This window comes from Macaca mulatta, chromosome 15 (genome assembly GCF_049350105.2).
Source record: "Macaca mulatta isolate MMU2019108-1 chromosome 15, T2T-MMU8v2.0, whole genome shotgun sequence".
In the NCBI taxonomy this organism is placed as follows: domain Eukaryota; kingdom Metazoa; phylum Chordata; class Mammalia; order Primates; family Cercopithecidae; genus Macaca; species Macaca mulatta.
In genome coordinates, this window is record NC_133420.1 from 96501216 (window position 1) to 96528481 (window position 27266).

The 27266-nt window shown below is 38.1% G+C and overlaps 1 protein-coding gene across 1 annotated transcript in view; it reads left to right on the forward strand.

Moving 5' to 3' along the window:
- Nucleotides 1-27266, forward strand: part of LOC100424819 (histone-arginine methyltransferase CARM1-like) — a 255681-nt gene that overhangs the window by 199667 nt on the left and 28748 nt on the right. Inside the window, 2 exon segments of the mRNA XM_077966419.1 lie at nucleotides 13572-13749; nucleotides 18149-18239. Of these exon segments, the coding sequence (XP_077822545.1) occupies nucleotides 13572-13749; nucleotides 18149-18239 (269 nt within the window).

Consider the following 27266-nt stretch of genomic DNA (forward strand, 5'->3'; position numbering starts at 1 on the left):
ATGCTTTGAGGTGGTAACAAGTCAGTTAAGGGACTAACTGGCTAGTGATGAAATGATCTTTGGCACACTTAACCAAGGCAATGTGTTTTGATTATCTTGGAAGAAAGATGCTTTGTAAGGGTGCAGTGATCTGGGTCACTTTACCCAAATCATCACCAGATATTTCTCTGAAGCAAGAGGGGAGATGGATGTGGAGGAAATTCTGAAACCTCCAGTCTTGCTGAACAATCCCTGTAACACAAGTGGGGTGGCATGGAGAAAGGAGGACGCGCACATGCCAAGATCCAGATTCTAAGAGCCCATGATTTTTGAGACTTGTAGTAAGTGTATTTTCATTCAGACCTAGTTTCTTTTTAGAGCCTTGCTGCCTTAGTGTGCTTATTCTATTAAGCCTAATGATATTTACCTCATAATGGAGTTCCACGTGAGTTAACCCTTCCTTAGATGGGTTTTCTCTTGTCATGAATATTTCCATCCACTCAGAGCACTGCTTGACCATTCAGAAAAATGATTTCAATTTCTTGTACTAGGTAGTTTTTTTCTTAAGAAGGGCCTAGAGAAAAGAAAATTCAGAATGCCTTAGTTATGTTTTTGTGGTGTGTGCATTTTATCGGTGCTTACTATAGAGGAGCAATTCCATTTATTTAGCTGTGGTCTCCTCAGAGCTCCACAGAACTGGTTGCAGATTGGACTTCTAGATATTCGCATCACTGGTGGCCATTAAAGCCAGGGATGGGCTAATTAGCTGAATTGTACATTTGAGGAGAAATCATTTAAGAAGATGAAATATGTGAGGTTTGATAAAAACCAGAGTTTTTATACTTACATAACATTTGATGGAAAATAAAATCCAGATAACCCCAATTTCTTCATATTTAAATTGTCAAAACATTGCTTTGTCAGAATTGTTTCACAGACATACAGGTTTGTTTTTTTTTTCCCAACAAAGCTCCTCACTTTGTTTGGTCCTATCACCAGTTTACTTCATTATTTGTATAAGTTTGAAAACAGCAGGGTTAAACATATAATTTAGCAGTAATTTATATTGTCAAAAGCTCTAACTTCAACTAGTCCTTTGGTAAAAATTTTATATTCACATTAGCTCTAAGAAAAACCCAGTTGAGTCAAAAGCTTTGTAAAGTGATCCATTACTATAAAGAAACTGAGTAACCTTAATAGAATTGATTTGAATTTCAGTTTTCCTATCTAAAAAATGAAGATAATAATAATGCATCTCCTATAGTGTTGTGGGGTAGACATGAGATAATTAAGGGAACACATTTTGTGTTGGGAGGCTGAGGCAGGAAGATGGCTTCAGCCCAGCCCCGGGAGGTCAAGGCTGCAGTGAGCTGTGACTGTGCCACTGCACTCCAACCTCGGTGACAGAGTGAGACCATGTCTCCCCCCGCCCCCCAAAAAAAGTCGTTTTGAGTTCTCAAACCATATGGTTCTGTTAAGACTATCATGACTATCATGGGTAAGAGGCTTCTTTGGTTAGATAAGACACCCAGCATCTGTCCATTGGTTCAGCTGTATCTAACAGAAAACCCAAATTAACGCTGGCTTAAATGCATAAGGACTTTTTTTTTTTATCTCTTGTAAAAGAAGTCTGAAGGAGGGAGCCTAAGGCAATGTGGCAGCCCCACAAAATTCATAGACCCCCCAGCTTCCTGTTATGTTATCCTGGCGTACAGTATATGACTTTTCTGAAGGTCAGTTACCTCAGGATTCAAGATGGCTCTTGGAACTTTAGTCAACAAATTCATGTTCTGGGAAATAGGATAAAGAAAGGGAGGACCCAAAAATGTCTTCCCCTAGCTTTTGTTCCTCCTTTTAAGTAACCTTCGTAGAAGTTCCTCCCAACAATGTATGCTATCTTGAAGGCCAGGACTGACTCAATAGACATACTTAGCTGCAGACAAGGCTAGGAATGCAGTATTTTAGTTAGTTCATTGTTGTCCCCAGTAATATAGGCATTTTATTAATAAGATAAAAGGCAAGAATGGGTGTTGGATGGGCAAGTAGTAGCAGCTGCCACACCAGGTATAAATTATTTTGGCTCTGGGTAAAGTGTAGAAAGGAGAACCTATGGTCTAGGAGAATTGCTGCCAGTGACTTAACCAACAGTCTACGTCCACACGCCCATTTCTGCTGGGAACTGATCACTAATAATCTGGCTCACCTACCATAGGAAAAAAGAAGGGATAATAACTCATATCTATTGTGTGCTTATTATTTGATAAGTAATGTGTAATCATTTTGCATGCATTATTTCGTTAAAGCCTCAGAGTAAGTCGTAAAGTGGGTGCTAGTACTATTCCTATTTTACATGTATGGGAATTGAGGCTCTGTGGTTAATTAACTTGATCAAGATTGCTAGGAAAAGTGGAAGTAGAGACTTGAACTCAGGTTCTTTAGTCTCAGAAGCAAGTGCTCTACCACTGCACTGTGCTATGTCACACACACACACACACACACACACACACACACACACAAAAGAAGGGAAAAGGAAGAAAAAAGAGTCATAAAGAGGTAACAGAATAAATTAAATCCCTGAACTAAAATGAAAAATTGTATATTAAAATGCTAAAAGTTAATTTTTAAAAAGGTAAAATGATGACTCTTATACAAACATAAAATTAACATGTGTCAAATATTTTAATTAACTGAGTGAAACACTAGAATGCCAAATATGTTCAAAGGAGAATTCAATGAAATGCAGATATATGGGCAATGAGGAATGCTGGAAAGAATTTTCAAATAGATACAAGACTGGTCTATTCATTGCGCAGTAATCAATTGCATTCCACCAGGCACAATTTCTTTCCATTTGGACTTTCTGTTATCGGTTTTACATACAGAGTAAAGGAACCAAAAGATAAAAATAGGCTGGAAAGCTGTGCTAGAAAGGACACTCAGTAACTTTTTGTCTAGTTCAAAGTTTTTCATAATTTAAAAGTTTTTTCTAGCATATCTAGATTATCCTCTCCCCACTGCCTGATATACCAGTGTTTAGGGGGTTGTAAGGAGTATATCAGAGATTGCTTTTTCCTACCTACCCTCCAATTTATCCACTACCAGAGGTCCAGCAGAGAGAGAGATAAGGTCAAAGAATGATCATTTCTCTTTGAACTGTCCTAGTGTGTTGGTAATAACTTTCCAAACTAAGATGGAAAATTGGATTCCAATGGCTGTCATGTCATCTTTCATGAAGTAATTAACAAATGTGTGTTGGATGCCTTCAATATGCCAGAGGCTGCTAGATGGACAAAGTAGGCATGGTTCCTGCTGTCAGATACTTACAGTATACAGGGGAAAACTTACCTTCCAATAGAGGGCAAATATGCTGTTCAATATAACGTACAAATGTGCACTCCACCCAACCCTGTGAATTGCTTCTATGGATATTACGTATTGTTTTAGGGCTTACATTATAACTTGTTCAAAACATGCTTTCCAAGCATGGACAGCTTGTCTGCCTCATTGCTCTTCTTCCCCAATTGTTGAGCAGTTTGTAGCATCATCAGACAAAAAACACTATTGCATTAAAATTGCCAGTGTGGTTTTTTGCTGACGGCCAAACTATGAGTTTGGCAGCGTTCCCCTCCTAAAAGCTTCACATAACTTCCTTCTGTCACCTTTAGAGTTTCTGCAGTGATAAAGGGGCATCAACTTGCTCGGTACAGGGAAGCCTTCTGGACTCCTCAAACTTTGCCCTTAAATCGGCTCAAAGACAAACAGGGAGGGATGTTTCTGTCTTTGCCTCTCTTCCCCTCCTTTCCACTCTCTCATCTGTCATCCTCTGTGTCGTCCTCATTGCCCTACCTACTTAGTTCTCATTTGCAAAGTTTTTTTCTTTTTTTTTTTACACTCATCTCTCAGGCTGCTTCCTCCAGGGATCCATTTACTCTTTCTTGGCAGCAGATTTCGGAGGTCCCTGCCTTCTGCACACTGATAATTAAGAATCAGTGGGCCAAGAGGCATCTTGTGCAGTGCTGAGCAATTCCCCCTGAATTCCAGGCAGGAGGCAAGTGTATACTGAGGGAGGGAAAGGAAAGAGAGAGACAGCGACCACGACCACATCTGTTTCTTCCTTCAACCTTTCTCAGAAAGGAGCCAAGCCATAATGCTACTGTTGCCGATTGATAGTCATGAGCTCAACTGATTTAAACACTGATGATAAATATAGTCACTTTCCTTCAAGTCTGCCACTGCCTCTAGTATTTCCTTGTTTTGAACACTGACCTCTCTAGGACTCAGTTTCCTGATTTATAAAATGACAACATCGTAACAGGTAGTTAGCAAAGCACTTCAGCTTAAGCATTCTGTTTAAAATAAAGCTGTTGAGTTTTTTTAACAGTAAAGTTAATGTTGCTTTTTATAAATGTTTAAGCAGATGTTCAGAATTGCCGATTAAGGAGTAGGATTTGAAAGGAGAGAATAAAAGGATTGGTTAGGTATTCTGTTGTTTGGAAAGCTTCTGACTTTTTTCTTTTAAATGAAAGTAAATACCTGTATTTACTTTCAAGAGAATTGAACAACATAGGAAGGTCTAAAATTTAAAAAAAAAAAAGTCCCCCACCTACCCACTCCTGCCTGTCTACATTCTCCAGTGTTAACCATTCTGAGTTTATGTCTTTTTAGTTCTTCCATTGATTACTATGACTTTATGTCATAATGTATGTATTTCTGTTTTCTGAATTACCAACTTTGGATATATTGTTGACTCCTGAAAGAGAAACTTCCCTCTTCTGGTGTGACTCTCAATTTTGTTTGGTTATATTATTTCTAGGTTGTTAAGATATGGAATATATCACTGTCTTTGATGCTTTGTCTGTAGATTGCTTCTGAAAATCTAAGTCCCTAAAAAGTCATATTAAGTATAATGATTATATAAATACTCTTCACTATGGAGCCAAGTTGATTCCTTGGACCCATAGGAAAGGAAATGTGATCCTTTTGTCACTGAACTCTTGCCATCCAAGATGAATGTTCTAGAGCTGGGCGCCGTGGCTCACGCCTGTAATCCCAACACTTTGGGAGGCTGAGGCAAACCAATCACTTGAGGTCAGGAGTTCAAGACCAGCCTGGCCAACAAGATGAAACCCCATCTCTACGAAAAATATAAAAATTAGCTGGGTATGGTGATGCACGCCTGTAGTCCCAGCTACTCGGAGGCTGAGGCAGGAGAATCGCTTGAAAATAGGAGGCGGAGGCTGTAGTAAGCCAAGATTGCGCCACTGCACTCCGGCCTGGGGTGATAGAGCAGGACTGTGTCTCAAAAAGAAAAAAAAAAAAGAAAAAGAAAAAAGTTCTGTATATCAAAAACAGATAAACCTTTTTCCTCTCAGATTGCATCCCTTCTTTCCCTTCATAGTCTGGTTACCACTGTTTCTTTTATATTTCTCTTTTCCTCATATGTTTCCTTGTATGTTGTCATTTGTCATATATGATTTTAAAATCTTTGAGGTTTTTTATGTGTGAAAATGTTTTATATTCCTTTATGATTTACAAATTTTTGGCTGGGTATAGAATTGAAGCCTCAAAATCACTTTCCTTCAGAAGTTGCTTCATTATCTGCTAATATCCTGAGATGCTGATGAGATTTCTGGGATCAGTGTGGTTTTTGTTCACCCAAAGCTAGTATAACTTTTTTTAACCATGAAAGATTTGAGGCCTTTTCTCTTGATCTCTAGGGTTGTCCAGTTTTGCCATGATGTATTTAGATGTGGACTAAGGAGCTTTATCCTTTCTGCTTCATATTTAGTGGGCCCTTTCCATCTAAAGACCAGTATCTTTCTTGATTTCTGGGAATTGTTTTTTAATATTATTTATGTATCTATCATGTACATGTCAACTTGACTGTTTCTTTTATGGTTTCGGTTGCTACATTCTCAGATTTTCTCAAATTTACCTTCTCTATTGCTATCTTAGCCTTAAGCTTTGACAATTCACCAAATAAGAGTTTTGTTCACAGGACTGAAACTTTAGGTGGTGCTGTTTGATAGTTTTCTTCTCTCAGAGTCTGAAACTGGACTCTAAAGTTACCCCAAGCTTTACTCTGTTAACGTTTCTGGCTTCAGTATCCTAAGATCTTTTCTGAGGCATTTCATCAAAAAACAGTGCCAAGAGCTTTAGCCAGGGGACAAAACCCGGTGATAGCAACCTCTCATACTCCAAAGACCCAAGGTGAGGGAAGTGGAACATGCCAGCCTCAGTGATAGCCCTGAGGGCTTCTTCTGTTCCTGGAATTTGATGATTCAAAATTTCCATTTTACTCCCAAACTCCTTTACAGGGAATCTTTCTTAGCTCCGATATGTAGGAGTTCAGAGTAATATGTTTTGGTGTTTTCCATCAATCCAATTCAGTCTGCTTTCTGTCTTTCAGAGTTCCCTCAAAATTTCTCCTCCTATGCTAGCTTTTTAAATATACATGCATATTAAGGTTTTCTTCTGATTTATAACATTTCCTACCTTGCCGTGCAATATAAGAAAAGAGAGGAGGTAGATACATTTGCTTAGACCTCTGCTTTTACTAATTTTTTTAAAAAATAATTTTGCTATTTTCATAAAATAATATCTTATTATAAAGTAAGCAATTCAGAAATTTAATAAAGAAGAAAAATGTAAACCATCCACAATGATTATGAATATTGTGTGAACAGTATTGCAGACATTTCTAATGCAAATATAGAGAAGAACAGATAGAGAAAAGTACTTGTAGGAAATTTAACAGAAGGAAAGGAAACCGAGATAAAAGAAGAGAAACTGCTAAACTTTAAATAAATGCTTCTTCACCATAAGAGAAATCACTTTCTAAAGGATTCCTCTAAAGTTATGGAAAACATTAGGAAATTTGAATTTTTTTCTCTCTTTATGATAAAAATGTTCTTTTCTATGAAAGAGATGAAGTCATGAACACTCATATCTTTCCTTTCTTCCTCTCCCCTTTATTAGCTATATATCATTTTTATATTGTCAAAGTGTAAGGTAATTCCCATTGAAATGTGACCAAATATAACAAAACTCCATGTAATTGTTTAGTATTTGTTCTATAATTTGATGGGTTAATTTATAACCATTGGTTTTTAAATTATAGCTTCTTTATTACTAATTTCTTTAGATTCATCTCTTATTTATGCAGATTTTTTTTGCCACTTTGGTTCAGCAATTTTTAAAGGAGGTCTCATGTGTGCCACATGTCCTGAGTTCTTTCATGTTGACAATGTCCATTTATTATCTTTATAGGTGAATAACACCTTCTCTGGATTTAATCTTTTGGCCACACCTGTTTTTTCTAAATATAGTAAACGTTGTTTTATTGCTTTCATAGAAGAGGTTAATGACAGCCTGATTTTTTTTTCAGTTTTTAGGTGATTTGTTTTTCCGCCTGGGTGCTCAAGGAATTCATTCTTTATTCCTTAAACCCAAAATCTTTAGCAGAATATATTTTTGTATATTTTGTAATGTGTAGGAACATTACTGTATGAAATGTTCCTATGACCCCTACGTGTTTTTTCTATCAGCAAATTGCTTTTTTTTATTTTAATAAAATTTTCTTTTAATATACTGAGTTAGTTTTCTATTCTATTTTTCTGTCATTCTGAGACATTATGCTACCTCATTTTAATCTACATTTTCTGTTAATTTCTTGTTACAGAAATCAGTTTGCTTTTTAAAAACTACACTTCTTATGATTATCTAAAAGTTTTCTATTAACAGCATAGTTTAAAATGCTCAAATATTCATACACAGAGGAAATGAGTCTAAATATAAGGAACAAAGAATAATAACTAAATGAACTCTCATATCTCTACAACCCAGCCTAAGAACTAGAATAATATTACTATATATTAAAATTCCTGTATATGAATACCTTTCCTAGATTCCATGCTCCTCTGTTCATTCCCCAAAGTTACTAACATCTTAAGTTTTATCTTTAGCATAAGATTATAAAAAATTATACCCTAATGAATACAGTTTAGTTTTGAATACGTTTGACCATTTTTATAAAAGAAATCATACTATATATTCTTTAGCAACCTGTCTTTTTTCTCCTTAAAATTCTGCTTGTGAAATTTATTTATATTAATATATGTGCCTTTAGTTATTTCTTTATCACTGTTAAATAATATTCATAGACAGGGTGTGTGGCTCATGCCTGTAATCCCAACACTTTGGGAGGCTGAGGTGAGAGGATTATTTAAGTCCAGGAGTTCAAGACTAGCCTGAGCAACATAGGAAGACCCCATCTCTAATTTTCAAAAAATACATTGAAAATAATATTCATAGGATGGATACAGTACCATTTATGCATTCATTTCCCTGTTAATGACTTCTAGTTTGTTTCAACATTTTATTTTATTACTATCAATATTATATATATTTTAGTGTATATTATCTAGTACACATGTTCAAATTTTTTTTAGAATGTATGCTTCTGAGGGGCGATATTTCCAAATCATAAGTATATCTTTAACTTTACTGAATAATGCCAAATGATTTTCTAAAATAGTTACATATATTTGAACGTAATATATTCTCTACCTGGTTGATGGCTATTCTGTAATTATGTCACTTTGCTTCTCGATTTGTTTCCTTGAGTCAAATCTTCCTTTTAATCTGAGTTCTATTGCTTTATCATCTTTTCTTTAAATTATTATTTTATTTCATCTGTATTCTTTGACTTATATATTCCTTTGCACTTTCTCATTTGATTTGATCCTTGAAATAACACTGAAGAATAGGTACTGTTATGATTCCCATTTTATAGGTAAAGAAATGGACTCCCAGGAAATTATGCATCTTGGCCACAGGTCACAGCTAGTAAATGGAGGATCCAAACTAGCAACCGAGGCCTTCACCTCCAAAATGCTTGCTTTTTTCATGCTTTGAGACAGACTATAATTAGATGCTATATTGTATAGTACAGCCTCTAAGACTAATTCAGCTTCTAAACTGAACAGGAATAAATAAACAACACATCTACAGTACATGTAACTTATTGAAAACCCTCCTAAATGAGACAAGAACAGCAGCATACCAGCTGGAATTGCTGCCCTGATCTCTCTTGGCACTTATCCTGGTACCTAAAAGGATGAATTCTGCTGCTACCACCTAAAGTGTGTATGTGTACGTGTATGTGTATGCATATGTGTATGTGTATGTGTGTGTTTTAAGCAGCTGATACAAGTGATAGTACTATTGACGTAGATTTTAGAAACCCAATTTAATAACAAGGGAACAGGATTAAAACAAGAATATGATGTGGGTTTGCTTGGGCCTCGATGATGTCTGAGAAGAGCCTTTATTTGGAATATCCCTCCATCCTGAGCTCTTAGAAAAGGACCAGGTCACACAGGGTAAACCTGTGCAGCTATTAATGTGGTGGATTGCAGAACCTTGCCCTGTGTTAGCGGACTTTTCTAGCACTTGGAGGGGCACAGTGAAGTTCAGTTATTCCTGGAAAGGATATCTCTCCTGAGTTACAGTTTTAGAAGAATGGCAATGAAATGACAGGCTACCCAAAGATAATTTATACTGAGACTGTTGTAAACTGAAGATGAGGGGAGGCAGCAAGACTGACTCAAAGAACAGTCATGCATCTAGACTTAGCTGCCCTTCTGTATTAGAGCGATTGCTGGTTGAATTTATGTCCTATTTTCCAATATCTTTATCAAGGAATTGTAATCAAACCTAAGATAATCAAATAATTATTTTCATTGTTTCCTAAAGATTGATCTAGGGAGATGCATATAGATCCAGTGGTGAAAAAAACCTGCAAAGCATTCTAATAAGTTTGGATGTCTTTAATTTAACCAAGCCAAGAGTTTTCTTTTCTGTAGAATTCTTCAAAGCTATTAATATGCTAATGCACTCTGAATTTGTAAGAGGGATGTGTATTACAAAGAAGTTCTAAGTTATTTGATCATGAAACCCTTGTATTCATGGATTCCTGGAACATATTTCAAGAAATTTTGCTTTCTTCTAATCATAAAATATTCAAACTAGAAGATGCCTCAAAACAACTCCAGTTTTAAACCCTAATTTTACAAGAAGGGAAACTAAAATTTAGAGACTTTAAGTGACTTCCCCAAGGTCACATAGCTCTTTGGTGATAAAGGTAGAACTAGAATTTTTATCTTCAGATTCCTGATCTTGTGTGAAACTGATCAAAAATAGATTAAGTCACAAGATGCAATGACCTGAAGGCAGGCCTGTTTGCTCCCTTCCAGGCATGTGATATGTCCTTCTTTGCCAGTGAGAATAATGAGACCTAAAATTATTTCCTGTGGACCCAAAATTGCACTTCTGACAGCTCATGAAATCCTCTCTCTGAAACCTTATTACATCTCTGCTCTCCCTAAAGATTCAAGAGCTAGGGGTATCCTCTCTAAATTCTGCATATAAGGCCTACATCACAGATATTCACCTGAGTTGCCCTCCAGCAACACTTAGAGAACAACTCCCCTTCCAGCATCCTGTTGCAAGTTGAGGAGTCTGTGGAAAGAGGCAATTTTATATACTGAGGTTACCTGGACAGCCTCAGACCCCATAAGCAGAATTTAGAGAGGGCTTGAAATTTAGAAAAGGGACCACCTTTCCGGTAAGCAGTGGGGCAGTGTATATCAAAAACCCTTACCAGCTTCATACCCTTCAACTTTGAAGGAAATAGCAGAAAGTGTATTTTCAGATTTAATTGCATTAGTATTTGTCAATATACTATTTTAATAGAAATTTGAAATAACAGTATCCAATAATAGGAGATATCAAATAAATCAATACACATCTATTAAATACTATATAGCCAATAAATTTATGTTATAGAACCATTCATGGAAAGATGTCTAGAACAGAGCTTCCCAACCAGTTTGCTGGGTATTGAGATTTTGATGTCCTTTGCGCTCATGTCAGGTAGTCAGGGTCTAGTGTGGCCAGAGTCCCCACTCAAATGTCTCAAAATGCAAGCAGGCTCTTCTTTCACCCAAGTGTACCATAAAATTACTTGGTTTTTAAAAATGTGTGCCATGATGTTAAAGTGTTCAGAAAACTGATCTAAAACATATTGCTGGGAAAAAATTATGAAGTATTATTACATTGAGATTTGAGATATACTCCAATGTCTGATTGAAAACATAACTTGCCTATATCTGGAATACTAGTAATTTTTATGTTTTTGTTTATTTGCATTTCTCTTTTTAAGTAAAAAGTTGTTTGTTTTGTTTTGTTTTGTTTTTTTGACAGAGTCTCACTCTGTCACATAGGCTGGAGTGCAGTGGCATGGTCTCAGCTCACTACCTCCCTCCCCTGAGTTCGAGGGATCCTCCCACCTCAGCCTCCTCAGTAGCTGATTACAGGCATGCTCCACCACGTCTGACTAACTTTTTAAACTTACTTTGTATTTGTAGTAGAGATGAGTTTTACCATGTTAGCCAGGCTGGTCTCAAACTCCTGACCTCGAGTGATCTGCCCACCTCAGCTTCCCAAAGTGCTGGGATTACAGGCATGAACCACCACACCTGGCCCAAAGTATTATTTAATAAGAATAATATAATAATTTTAATGCTTACATAGCTCTTAATATATTTTATTTGGTTTGATCCTCAAACAAACTTATGAAGTAGTTACTGCCATCATTGTTTTCATTATATAAATATCATTTTTTAAGTCCATATTTGAAGCTAGTAGGAACTGGACAAGTTGATGCTGGCAAAAGAAGGCAGAAATAAAATATATCTGAAAGGTAGAAATAAGAAAATGTAATAACTAATTACCTGTGGGAACTAAGTACACCTCCAGGCCATTGGGGATTGTGGTATTGATGACCAAAACAGAATCATAGAAATGCAATATTTTACAAAGATTTTAAAGGCAAACTCAGGGAATGATTCATGTTCAAGAAGCAGCTGAGTTTTGCTGTTTACTTGTTATTTAGGAGGTGCGAAATTCACTGGTGAAAATGTCCAAGTTATTGTTGAAACTCAGCTGAGAGGACGAAACCAAAGATGTAGTTTGGATAGTCACTCACAATGGAGCCACAGTCAAAGCTGTGCAGGAGAATTGATTCTCCTGGCAAGAATGTAGAGAGAAAAGCAGGACACCAAAAGCTCGAACCTTTAGTCATTGTCTCTGCAGAACTCCCAGGGACTTGACTTCTATGTGTGGAATGATGATAGAATAGCATTCCAAGAGTCGTTGGCAATGGATGAATATTGACAATGGATGACATGTTCAAACAGTTTTCTTTATTATTCCTCCATAGATTAGAGATTACTTGATTTTAAAAAACAAAGACATTTTGTATGCTCACAGAGCATGTGTTGGTGAGCAGCACCCTAGAAGACAGGATTAATGTGAAAGGTATCCTAGCCATTTGAAGAAGTGATCAGAAATTAAGAAGGTGCCACTGAATTGTAACAAGTGCATAGTACATTGCACTTAGGATGGGCAAAGGGATTAAGCTACAAAAATACAAAATGGAAGGACTCTGACAGGCTGTACATACAATGAGGAAAAATCTACAAGTCTCAGAGAGGAACAACTTGACAAGGAATGTGCTGTATATATTTATGCTGGCAAATATAAAATGTTTATTAGAAAATATGTTTTCAGGCAGTAGAAAGACATAATAATTCAATCACCTTGTCATATTTGGCATTCAGAAGAAATACATTAGAAACATAGTAAATGTATTTCTCTTCAGGGTGCCTCTTTTGAAAGAGTTTAAGTTTATTAAATAAAATATAAAGGACATCAAAGAAAATTAATACATGACTGTAAAAACGTACTCCTAAAGAAAGGTCAATAATCATGGTATTTATTTTTGACATCAAAAGACCAAGGAAAAATTTAATAAGGATCAAGATCATTGGCCTGTGTGCAGTGGCTCACATCTGTAATCCTAGCACTTTGGGAGGCTGAGGTGGCAGGATCACTCGAGCCCAGGAGGTCGAGGCTGCAGTGAGCCGTGATCACACCATTGCACTCCACTCTGGGCTACAAACTGAGACCCTATCTCAAAACTAAGCAAAACAAAAAAGATCATTAATCTGTGGAAGATCATTGTACAGAGTTGTTTGGCATCTCTATTGCAAGTAGAACAATAGGAAATAAACTGAAGCCATGAATTTTAAAAAATCCCCCTATATATATAAATATATAAATGTATAAATATATATAAATGTATAAATATATATAAATATATAAATATAAATATGTATATATACACACACACACACACATATACAGACCACACATACTGGCATACATACACATATATGTGTATGTTTATGTAGAGTCTAGAAGAGAATGCATCAAAATATTAATAGTTATTATTAGGATTGTAGGTGTTTTATTTGTTTTATATCTGTATCTTTTCCAAAATTATATATATTAAACATGCAATTTTTGTGTAGTGAGACAAATGAGTTATTTTTCTTTAAAAGTGTTTCTAGAAACAAATGTTACTTCTTTCTCCTTCCTGTCACATTCTCAGCCCTTAATGGATAAAACTCATTTTTCATAAGATCCTGAATAACAACAGTTCTGGCACCCCATTTTATCTTTTTCAGATGCTAGTGAAAAACAATCACCTTTCAGGCAAGATCATTGTTTTGCCAGGAAAAATTGAAGACATCTCACTTCCTGAGGCTGTAGATGTGATCATTTCCGAACCAATGGGATACATGCTGTTCAATGAACGGATGCTAGAGAGTTATCTTCATTCCAAAAAATGGCTAAAATCAAATGGTAAGTTGGCCCATTCTTGGTTTAAAAAACAGTCTGACTTCTCTGTAAAAGCATTTCTATTATACTCAATTATTTGTTTTTCTCATCTCATTTTTCCATAACAAATTAACTAGTCTCCAATCATAAGAACACAGGTATGCTTCACAGTATTCAACGTGGTATAGAGAGCCAGGTCTGAGTTTTGTGTTTTTTGTCCTAGTTCAATCCCTTCGTTCCTTAATGAACTTGGGCTAACACTTGACCATTTGGCTTTGGTTTCCTCATCTGTAAAATGATATTATTACACATAATCTCTGATATCCTTTCAAGTGTTGGCCCTCTATAATGTGAGGAACTCTCTGGGGTCTGCTTGTTCTTTTTGACATGTTTTTTCCCCTACTGTATTTCTCTCTCTGTCTATGATCACTACACATAGTCAAGATAATATTAAATCCAATATGCTTTTTGTGCTTTCCAAGTGCCAATTTGAATAAATTATTTTATAAAATCCTTATAAAGTCTGAATGATGAAGGTTTTCAATTTATTCGGGGGGTTAGCCTCGAAGCTAATTTTGCAACCTTCCCCAGGGACATTTGACAATGTCTGGAGACACTTTGGTTGTCACAATGGCAGCAGGGGCTGGGGTATTGGCATCTAGTGAATAGGGGCAAAGATGCTGTGAAGCATCCTTTGATGCACAGGACAGTCCCCTGCATCAAAGAATTATCAGCCCAAAATATCAATAGTATATGATTGAGACCTGGGTTAGCGGAGGGCATTGTTATGATCCCATTTTATAAAGAGAAAACTGAGACTCAATGAGGAAAAGTAACTTGGCAAGAACAGACATCTAACAATTGGCAGGCCAAGAATTTGAGCCTACATCCATCTGACCCTGAAGCCTACACTCATGACTTTGGCGCACACACTGGCTTTCCACTCTTCACCAGAGAAAGTAGATGCATTCCAACAGCAGGTGTTTTCAATTAAGACATCGGGGCTAACTGGCCAATTTTAAGTTGCATCTTATGAGAATTTCAGCTCCTTACCCCAATTGTATTTATCTAAATTACCAATGTTGTAGCTCCCTATCTTGCTATTCAATGAAAACAAAATAGTGAACGACTGGGCAACTCATACGTACCAACATGCATTTAAGTGAAGTTTGAAGTTTATAATTTCCTACATGCTTCAAAATTCAGAAATAGGCACTGAAAGAAAATTCATGTATAAATAAATAAATAAGCTCAGGCAAAGTATACCTGATGTCAAGAACTTCATTAGCAATCTTGCTGTAAAACAGCTCAGGATGCTCTTGGAAGCCTTGTGTGTATGCGATAAAATTGAACTGTGGGAGATGAAAGTGAAGGTACAAAGTGGCTTGGATTTCCTCCTCAATGCCCCCAGGAAGAATTTGTATGGTTTTTTCCTGGACTTTTTCAGATGGTTAGGTGCTTCTATATGATGCGATTTATAATGTAGTTAATTAACATGTATCACCTGTGCCCCTCTTAAGCTCAGTATTTAGATAGTATCTAGGTATCTTCCCTGGATATTTGAAATGAATATGACATTTTATACTGGGCTATATATCTTTAACTAGGCAAGTAGAAATGAATACTGATTTTATTGGCTTTCTAGGCTATGTCTTCCTCAGGGAAGGGTGATTGATTTTTTTTCTAATTATTTATATATTCCATCATAATAAGACATAGTTTAAAACATCAATTAATAATAAAAAGGCTTATAATGAAAAATAGTAGTCTTCTGCCACACCTCTTTCTATCGTCAGACTGCTCCCCAAAGGCAACTGCTTTCAACTCTATCTGTTGTTTCTTCTATTATTTACCTACATATTCCTATCTAAGATGATTACATTGCTATTCTCGTCACTTTCTGCTTGAGAATTCAGCTTTCCTGAATAGCAGCTCCTTCCTTCCTGATGCACCTACCCCACCCCCATCCTCTCAATGTATTTAGATAGGTCCTCAGTTCCTTTATCCCAACCCTTAGGGCCAGATATGTTTCAGAATTCAGCATCTGAAGGACTTTTGAAAGTTAATATGATCACATACCATGTACTACTTAATTCTCCCAGTGGGATCTGAGGCAACACTCTGTAATGAAACACATTATATTCCTGCAACAAAACATAAGAATATTGATACCAAGAATAAATGAAGACTACAAATAAACTCTCGTGTTAGTTCAGGTCAGGTTTTGCCATCAAATGATGCTGCCGCAAACTTATAAAAATCTGTTGCTTTTCAGATCTCAGAATTTAGCATAAAGAAATATAGGCCTAGATCATTATTCGGTTAAATCAAGAATCAGCGTTTACAGTGTTATGATGTAATGTAACTATTGTTGAATACTGAGTCAGATGGTAGAGTAGATGCTGTATACTTATATATGTTTTCTCATATAATCTTTTGTTTTTCCCGGAGTTAATTGTCTTGGTTTCTTTTATTAGCTTAGCTTTTATATATTCATGGTTAAGTGTTTCTACGCTCCAATAGATCTGACAGATGCCATCAATATGTGTTCCTCTGTTGCTCCCCTCTATTCAGTAGTCCTCTGGCCTTCTCTAGCAACATGAACTGAGTGTTCTGCAGCCCCATTGCGTGACAGCCACACTTTGACTTTCCATCATCATCCTTTTGTCTTCCTCTTTGTTGGTTTACGACATCATTTCAGCAAAGGATATTCTCTACCAGCTTCTGCAGAAAAGGAGCTTGAGGAGTTACTTTTTATCAAGTCCTTGTGCTATTATTTGGTCAATAATTTTACTTAAAAACAATTTTTAATCAATATTTTTAAAGCTTGTGTTTCGGTTTTTGTGTTTGGTTTCTGTCTGCAAATCTTGCTATTGAGAAGTCAATGCCATTCTGACTCCTGCTCCTTTAGAGTAACAAAGTTTTCCCCTCTAGATGCTTTTAGTATCTTCTTTTTATTTCTAGTGTTCTAGTGAGAATCTTTTTTAAGTTCCTGTGCTGGAAATTCAGTGAATATGTTTAATCAGGAGGCTGATTTTCTTCTGTTCTTGGAATTTTCAAAATATTTTACATTTGATTTTCTCCCCTCCATTTTATCTGACATTCTTGGAATTCCTATTAGATTGAGGCTCATAACATCATCCTCTAATCTTCCCAAGTTTACACAAGCAGTGATACATATTACTTCTCTGAGGTTATTTAATATCCTTCTATCGTCTCGAAATTGAAAAACCATCAAGCAATCATTATTGTTTTGATACCAATGCCTGAGATTTAGATGGGGACATATGAATGAGGTTATGATCATGCTTTGCCCCTGACCGCTTCTGAAAATACCCCCAAATAAAATAACCTGTTTTAACAGATATGAAAAGCCACATAGTTTAAGGATGGGGCACTGATTATCAGATGAGATTCCACTCCCCGGATTTTGCTCTGCTATTTGTTAACTCTGTGATACCAAGTAACTTAAATTTCTCTGTTTTCCTGTTTATAAAATTGACATAATAATAGAACCCACTTTATCTTGGTATGAGAATTATATAAATTAATGCATGGGAAACCCTTGGAAAAGTACATGAGAGGGTCATCATAACTGAGAAATTTTAGCTATTTTTGTTGTTTTTATGACAGCATCTCTGGTGTCTTAAGTCAGCCTTATTTCTGAAATATAGTTAATAGTTCCTCTTTCTTTTGTGTGCAATTTAATAAATGGCTATGAAAAGATTTTCCCTAAAATTGCAAGAGTAACAATGCTGATCATCAGGTCTGCCTACTCAGAAAGGCCCAACTTCAGGCATGCCAATCTAGGTGCTCATTTGCCCACTGAAGAATCTACCTTTCCTGTAGTGATTGTGGATGCCAAGAAATAGTACAAATGTGTATTTCCCAGCATGAAGATTGGCGAGCATCCATATAAACATAAATCCCAAAAGCACCTAAGAAGACAGGTGGTCGATCTGATTCTACATGGACAAAGTCTGAGAATGAGAATAATAATGTGATGGGAGGATGGGATTTTGATTATTTTTAAAGCTAAATTATTGTTACAATAAATAAGAGAATAAATAAATTAAATAAATAAATAAATATAAATAAATAAATCCAGAATTCATAGGAGAAACAGAAAGGGGAAAAAAAGCCAGTAACTGAGAAGGCAACTGCCAGGTTGAAAGGTTTGCCTAAGTCTCTGCAAGCCTTTATCATTGTATTGCTTTGTGACTTGCTTTGATACTCTTTTCTATAGCCCCTCTACTCTTCTGCCTAATTTTGTATACTTGCATTGAGACAAAATTATATTTTGTCCTGTCATGTCATAACTGAAGCAAAAGAATGGAATTGGTCTCAGGTGGCAGATGAGTATAGCCTTCAATCAGAAAGCGACAGAAGCTGACTTCTGGGTCTCTTGTGTTTTGCTCATCAGGAATGATGCTCCCGACATTCAGCGACATCCACTTGGCCCCTTTTTCTGATGAACAGCTCTATGTGGAACACTTCTCCAGAGCCAATTTTTGGTAATGTTCTTTTTTCCTTCCTTCCTTTCCCTTCAAGGGAAACCAGAGTTTTTAAAACTATTGTTATTTGGGGTCATATGTGTGTTGTTAGGTAGGGGGAGGCGGGGCGGCGGCAGTGAGGCACCTATCCTGTACACTGTAGAATGTTTAGCGGCATCCCTGGTCTCTACCTATTAGATGTTAGTCACATCTTCCCCCCAGAGTTGTGACAACCACAAATGCCCTCCAGACATTGCCAAATGTCCCCTTGCAGGATCGCCACCAGTTGAGACCACAACTCATAAATCAGAGACAGGTGAATCAAGGAACTGTTCATGCAATATCAAACATCCAAAAAGCTATCCTACTGCTAAAACAACATCCTCCCCGGCCTGCTGCCGTTCTCTTCCCATTTTTCATCATCCACTTCTTTGATTCTTGGCTATGGTTTCTGTTAGGACTTGACTTTGACAGAGAACATATCAATCAGTACACCTGATAAATGAGTTGATCAAACCTTTATGGAGTTTTAATTGGCAGTTGGCTTTTGGGCCCACTTCACCCCTCTGAGATTGAGTTTCTTTATGTGTAAAATGGGAACTGATACAAAAGCTCCTGCCAGTTTTAAACCACCATTGCTTCTGGGATTCCTTTCTGAGAACTAGTTTTTACAAGAAGAAGGAAGGAAGGAGCATGGCAGGGAGAAAGAGAGCAGATATCATCTGTGTTGGAATGTTACATGTGTGGGAGCACAGGCATGTCCTGCAGGAGTTCAGGATCCTCAAATTTAAGGTTTGACTTTGGTCTGAGGTATACAGGGCCTTATAATACAAAGAGGTCCAAAGTTGATTTCTGGGTTTTTCTCTTTGTAATCCTAGAGAAGGGGCAGCAAATAGGAAGTACTTTGGTTTCCAGGGCTACTAAGCTCTTTGAGGAGTAGGGTCAAATGGCTAATTTTTCTTTCCATTTTTTTGGCAAAATAGGCTTTCCTAGCACAGATTCAGAGCATTTTGTGGTTTTGTCGAATCTGCAATTCTGAGATTCTAAGCCACAAGCTTTCCCATGGGGGTGAATGGCTTCTTGGTGTATATACGTGTCGGGTGGGGCAGGGGAATGGTCGGGGAGCTTTTACCTTAATGATCATTGCTCTGTGAGATTATGCTGACCCTAAATGATTACATTTTTATTATAACCTCCTGAGGAAATGCAGAGATGAAAGGGTTATGAATTTTAAGCAGCAGAATAGACCAGACCAATGAACTAGAGGTTTGTCGTCCAGGCAGTCCTTGTGTGACCTTCCAAGCATACCATCTGCTGCCATCTTACTAACTTGAGGATATTAATGATCACAGCGGTTTGGCTCAGTTTTCCACCACATACCAACATGCTGCTATTTGTTGCATCTAAAAATGAAAAACAGAAACAAAAAATGAAAACATCATCTTCTCTAGATGTCGCTTTCCCAGTCAGCCATGGCCAACTCTCTAAGCCCCTTTCAGCAAAATTCCTCCGAAGGGTTGTCTATACTCAGTGTCCAACTCCCCGCTTCTATTTCTCACTGGAGCCATTTCTCCAAAACCACTCTTTTTGAGGTCAGCAGTGCCCTGACCTCCACATTGCTAATGCCAGTGATCAACTCTCACTTCTCAACTTATCTAATTTACTGGCATCATTTGAAACACTCTTTTTGCTTCATGATCTTTTGATTTTTCTCCTCCCTTGCTGACACTTTCTCAACCAGCTATCATTATTACTTGTCTTCATAAGCCCCTGGTTTTGAAGTGTCCCAGGATGCAGTGTTTGGACCTCTTCTCTGTGCAGGCTCCCTTGGTGAGCTCACCCATTCTCATAACTACAAATACCATCCATAGGCTAATGGTTCCCAAGTGTCCCTCTCCAGTGCAGACGTATCCTCCAAACATGATGTTTTCCTGGTAAACTTCCTCCTGGATGTTCCCTCCTTGCAGAAATTTATCATGTGCAAAATTCAACTTCTGATCTCCCAATTTCTACCCAAAACCTGCTGTACTGGTAGTTTTTCTGTCTCAATTGATAACTTTATCCTCTCCATCATGCAAGCCAAGAACTTTGAAGGCCTCTCTTTCTTTATCTCCTGAATCCAAACCATCAAGTAATTATATTTGTTCTACTTTCAAAATCTATCCAGAATCACACCAATTTTTATTATATTCACTGTGTCTTCTCTTTCTCAACACCATCATCTCTCATCTAGATTACTGCAATAGCTTCTTACCTGTCTGTTCTCAACAGAGCCAAAGCCTCGCAGGAGCTTCTCCATAGTCTGGCTCCCAGTTACTCTCTAGCCTCATTTCCTACTCCCATGTTCATTTGGGTCCTGCTTCACAGGCCTGTGTGCTGATTCTCAGACACATCAGGCATGCTCCTAAGTTAGGGCCTTTGCGTTTGCAGGGTTTTTTGGTTTTTTTTCCCCCTTTGAATACTTTTTCCTCAATGTTCACATGGTCAATTCCTTTAACTCCATAAAGTCTTTGTCAAATGCTACCTTCTCAATGGGATTTACCCTGACCATCCTATTTTCAATTGCACCCATGCCATGCCCAACCCTTCTTTTTCAATTCTATGTTTTTTCTCTAACACTTACAGCATCCTAAAAGATATATAACCTGTTCCTATTATTATCTATGGTCTGTATCCCTCTTGATAAAATGTAAGCACTGGAAAGTCAGCAACGCTGTCAGTTTCCACTGGATGTATCCCAAGCACCCAGAACACTGCCTGCCACAGGGTAGGCTCTCAGTAAATGTTTCTGAATGAATAAAAACTTCAATATGCCCAAACATGCATGAAAATAATTATAGATTTTAGGTGATATAGTTCCAGTTTTTCTATCCTTTCTTTACAAAAACAGAATCAAAAGTACCATTTTATAGCTTGTTTTTTGTTTTTTTTACTTTCACAATACTTTGTTGACATATTCTCACATCGTCTACATACGTTTGACTGAAGAGTATTTCTTTTGTGACTCATAATTTATTAACTCAGTTTTCAATGTTGAATATTAAATTATTTTAATTGCCATTTTAGTCCTATAGATTCTATAACAAACCACACCAAGGTTTCAATATTCTATAAGAATATAGAATCCTATAGAATTATATATCCTAAATTCTATAAGATACAACACTAAAGTGAACATCCTTTCATATAAATTTTGGTGTACATTCTGATTATTTCCATATGATAAATTGCTAAAAGCAGAATTACTGGACCAAAAAATGTGAAGAAGGAACTTATAAAAAATTATTCTTATATATTGCCAAATTGCCCTCTAGAAAAGTTTTACCAATTAACACTTCCACCAGTGGTATTTGGGAATGTCTGCTAAGTCTTGCCCATACGGGATATGCTTTTTAAAAAGCCAATTTGATTTGCAAAAAAAATGGTGGCCAGTTTATTTTTAATCTGTATTTCTTTGATAGCTGGTGCATTTGAACGATTATTTTTAGTCAACAAACACAAAAATATTTTTAAAAATATATAGTTATCAAAATTCACAGCCTTTGCTTTCCTTCTAATTCCTCTCCCTTTGTGAGGTTTCTGCATTAGTCGACTGGCATTTGGGTCTCTTGTTGCTTTGATCCAGGAAACAGGTGGTGAATGCTTGCATGATTTCTGTCAGAAGAAGCAAAGAAGTGGATATGTACGCTGGGGAGTGGTGCAAAAAATAAGTTTGGGTGAGATCTCTCAGCTGAGAGATGAAGGAACAACTAATTGGCTAAACAAGATCATCAGATGCAGTCAGTTTTCAGTCCTCACCTGATTTTCTTATTATCTGCACTTACACAGTTGACTCTCTCTTTGCTCCACTTCTCAAGCCTGAACCTGTTTTTTCTCCTACCTTTCTGGCCCCTACTTCTCAGTCTCCTTTGCTGATTCTTCCTCATGGCCCAAATCTTTAACATTGGAGTGACTCCAGGTTTCTTTCTTACATGTCTTCCCCTTTCTGTCAACACTCACTGTCTTACTTGATCTCATTCTGTCTCTTGGCTATAAATACCGTCTTTCTGTCTACAACTCGCATAGTTAGAACTCCAGCCCAGACCTCTGCCCAGAACCACAGACTTGGATGTCCAACCGGCTGTTGACAACTACACTTGGATGTCTATTGGGCATCTCAAAATTAACATGCTTAAATGCAAGCTACTGATCCTCACCATCTCCCCACTGCCCACCTTTGCGAAACAAAACACCCCTGTGTCTACTACAGTCTCGGCAATAGCCTTCTAACTTAAATCCTCTTTTTAAACCACAACCATGCTCTTGATGAAACGTAATTCAGATTATATTATTTCACTGCATAAAGTCTTTTAGTGGCTTCCCTGTTTCTGCATAGTGAAAGCCAAAGTTCTCATAATAGTTGGGAAGACTGTACATGATCTAGATCCTACCCTGCTACCCCTCTGACTCTGTCTCCTGCTACTTCCTCTCTTACTCTCTCGCCCCTCTGGCCTCACTGGCTGGCCTCCTTGCTTCCCCTGGAACAAACCAGGCATGCTCCTGCCTCCCTGACATTCGCTCTGCCCAAGACACAGACAATCCAGTGGCTTTTCTCACCTCCTGCAGGTCTTTGCTCACATGCCACCATCCCAGAGAAACCTTCTATTAATTACAAACTGCAGTCTCTTTCCTCCTGCAAGCCTGTACCACACTTCTCAATTCATTTTTCTCTATAGCACTTATCACCATATACTGTGTTATATGTTTTCACTTATTTATTGTCTATCTCCCCCATGAGACTGCAAGTTCCCTAAGTGTGGCTGCTTCATTTACTTCTATAGCCCTGTCATCTAACCTGGCTAATGGTAGTTGCTGAAGACATTTTTGATGATTAGAAGATGAAGGCATTGATTTGTAAAAATTCTGTCTATATTAAGGACATTAAGACTGTTGTATTTTCTTCAGAATTTCCAGCTTGCCTTGTAATTTTATTTGTGATAGTTTTGACCACAAAACAACTTAAACTTTTTATGTAGCTGGATCTACCAATAATTATCTTTTATTGTTTCTCTATTTTCCTTTGTAATTTTTTAGCTCCCCTTCCCTCTCCCCCATGAATTTGGTATTAACTTCCTTTTTTAAAGTTTTTACTTTTCCATGTGACATTTTTTAAATTTTGCATTTAACTCTGAAATTCATCTTAGTATACAGTCTGCAATAACCATAAAACTTTATCCTTTCCAAATAACCAATTATGAGACTCTCTCTTAGTAGACCAAATTACTACATTCTGATGCTAGTAGCAGTCACCTACAGAATTAATAATTTTCTTTTATATGATGATTCCTTGGGCCCCATTAATTAGGGTGATGGGAAGTATCTCCTGAGAGTAAGGCTCATCATAAAGACTCATCATTCCCAACTGCAGTTCTTCTTAATGTGATGGGTACCTCTGGCGTTATTGAAAATAATTGGCTTAGGGCTTTTATGCCAAAGCCTATAGATACAATTTTAAATGGGTTCTCATATGAAGAAAAATATATACATAGGATCTATTAAGAGGTGCAGCCAAATATTGTCAAGAAGCTTGAGACTAAACTAGACTGTTTTATTACATTTATTACAGTTATAGAACATAAAAGCATAAACAAAATAGGTAGTAGTTAAAAGCCAGATGACTCAGACTCTAGATCCAGATGGAACTATGTTTAATTCTTGGTTCTGGCAATTACCAACTGTAAAGCCTTAGCCAAGTTAATTTAATCTCTCTGAGATTAATTTCAATCCATAAATTGAAGAAGATAATTTTACCTACCTGAAGATGATGAAATTTCAGGGATGGATCCTCTACTTGTACTTTTCTACCATAGTAGCCCTTTCTTCATGAGCCAGGTTACCCATGGTGTAGGGTTCTTCCAGATGCTGAATATATCTATCCCAATTACATAATCAGGGACCACGAAAATAATCATAGGGTTTGCATGAAACAAGTGGATACACTGTGAGATGGACTTGGTCCAAGACTCCACTTACTACCTATTCTCCATAGCCCTCACTAACCAGAGGCATTTTAGATTTTTTTGTATCAATATAAGCTCAAACTCCTTATCTAACATTTCTCAAAAAATTGAGGTGTTCTTCCTTCACCATGGTTGCTTTGTCATAGAAACCCAGGTCTCTCTGGAGAAGGAGTGGGGAATGTTTACTGTGTGTGCTTGTGGTGGCAGTGAGTCCTTCCTCAAGAGGACTGGGACTCTACTTAAGTCTGGACCACTTGGATCTGGAATTTGGGGGAGGGACTTAATATTTCCATTGTGACAGCTGACATCATCCTTCTGCTCATGAGCTAGCCATTTTTTGTTATACAAATTGAGCACTATCCTAGCTGACTTTCCATCTATTTTGCCTCTCTAGTAACACTAGGATCTATTAACACCAAAGGTCCTTGTAGGTCAAGGTGCCCGATTGCTACTCTACCCTAGCTTTTTACACAGTAATTATGCCATTCTTGCCTAGGCCAGATAATTACCGCTTTCCTGCTCTGACATTCTGAAATGTCATTCAAATTGTGTTCATTCAGAGCACAATTTAATGGCTACATCACCTACCACCATCTTTCATCTACCAAGGACAGCTACTCTAAGGCTCTCAAAGATGCCACTGTTATCTAACCAGTTTTTTCCCTATTACTTTGTAAAAGGAAAGTTTCCTGTGCTCTGAGAAAACAGTCAGGTTGAATGTTCTTACTTATTCCATAGTCTAATCCACCTAGTATTTCCATGTCCCTGAGCCTTCTGACCCCTTCCTCAATGCAGCAGAAGTTCTGAAATCTCCACCTCATTGACTGTAGGCCATCGTGATGACCAAGTTTCAAAGTGACATCCAGTGGACTATTAGGACTTCTGGTGTCTTGTTGGAACACTGGATCTATGAGTGCCCCATTTCAATGAGTTACACTCTCTCCTCATTTACATTCTGCCCTCTTTATGGACTTAAAATCTACTCTAATACAATATTTCCTAGTTCTTAGCAGAAAATACTATTTGGCTTCTGCAGTTTTTTAGGTATGTAAATTATCTCCTTCTGGAATAGGAATTGTGTTTACTGCTCTGGCTGTGCTTGAGTTTTTGGCCTGACAGCAATGAGAAACTCTTAGCCTGAAGGCAATGAGTGATCATGAGGCAGATCTCGAAGAGAATAAAATCATCTTTCAAGGCAAAGGCTCTTGGAGAAGTTGTTGCATAGTCTTTAAGCGAGGCTGTTTTCCTCTGGTAAAAGGGGAAAGAATTCTGCCTCTGCTGGCTTGAAAGATTCAGGGGAACTGGAAAGATTTCAGGCTTCTCTGCTTTCGCCACCCAATCATCCCAACAGCAGATCTCAGGGCCCTACCATTTCCCTGTCAAGGCCACAGTTTTAATACATAAGACCTGTCAAGAGTGTATATCCAGTCTCCTCTGCAGCTCTTCTACTATTACCATTTTACTGTCTTGTTTGGAGTAGGGAGATGGAGCAGTTTCCGTTCCAAAGATGTGGCTTCTACTTGTCAAATTCTATACATGATTTTCAGCACAGCAGGTCTTGGATCACCGAAGAGATAGGAATTTCTTTAAATCTGCTAGAAAGCCCCTCTGGATTTCACAGTGTGTCTTAAGTTGGGAGTTGCTGCTCTGAGATTAAAATTTTCTTTTTGCAAAGCTTGCAATGCTGTCAACAGAGGCTTGCCTACTCCTCAATTCATGTAATAATCATTGCTCCAAAACTTCAAGCACACAGTTGCCATAAAGCCCAATGTTTCACCTTCTACCTTACTGCATCCTAATTAACCATCAGCAAGAACACTAGAAATTGTGATGAAAGGCTTGGCGCAATGGCTCACGCCTGTAATCCCAGCACTTTGGGAGGCCAAGGTGGGCGGATCACCTGAGGTCTGGAGTTTGAGACCAGGCTGGCCAACGTGGTGAAACCCCATCCCTACTAACAAAAATTAGCTGAGTGTGGTGGCAGGCACCTCTAATCCCAGCTACTTGGGAGGCTGAGGCAGAGAGAATCACTTGAACCTGGGAGGCGGAGGTTGAAGTGAGCCGAGATTATACCACTGCACTCCAGCCTGGGCAACAGAGTATATAGGTGAAGCTTACGTACTACAACTTTATTAAGAAGTGTATTTCCAGTGAAACAAGAATTAGGAGAAAGAAGAATGAGGCAGGGAATGAAGGGAGTGCTGGTGCAAAAGTGCATTACCATTACGAGATCCTTGGGGTGTTGCTTCACCAGCCAGAAACCTCTGTGGCCAGTGGCACCTTTGACTGAGTTTTGCTTTGTTCTGCTTACTCAGTCTGGCAGGCTGCGTTCAGCTCACACTACCAGCCTGGATCCCAGGATGCCAAGGGCAAGCCAGGTGCGGAGTGGCAAGGGGTGCGTGAGCAAGCATGGGGTCCGGTCTTTGCGCATAGCCAGGCATGCCAGCTGCTGCTGCAGGACAGACAGCTCCAGCTGCCAGCAGCGGCACTGGCTCCCTGCAAGGCCACGGCTGGACAAGGCACACTGCAAGCAGCTTCCACGGCTGGCACTGGGGAGTACAGTCGTGCCCAAAAGCTTAGAGCCTTCCAGGAACTGCAAGGCTCCAAAGAGGGAGTCACGGACCTGGCTCAAGGAGCTCCCAGGTCTGGGCTCCCCAAAGGGCTGCAGCCCTCCTCTCCTTCTTTTTGCCTGCAACATGGAGAGCAAAGGGTGTGTCTCAGCCATGTTTGTGTCACAGCTTTTTTAGCCCTGAATGGCGAGTACTGAGTTCTTGTCCTGCAAACAGGAAGAATGAGGTAATCAGACAAGTGGAGGGCAAGCAAAATGAAGGGAGCTTTATTGAGAAAAAGAACAGCTCAGAGGAGACCCACAGTGGGTAGCTCCTCTCTGTAGCCAGGGTGTCTGGAGGAGGGTTCGGCTCTCTTAGCAGAGAGGGTAGCTCCTCTCTGCAGCTGTTTGACCAGTTGTCTCACCATGATCCCTTCTAGTCTGGCTGAATTCCAGGTTTTTATGGGACTCAGAGGGGAGGAAGTGTGTGCTGATTGATCC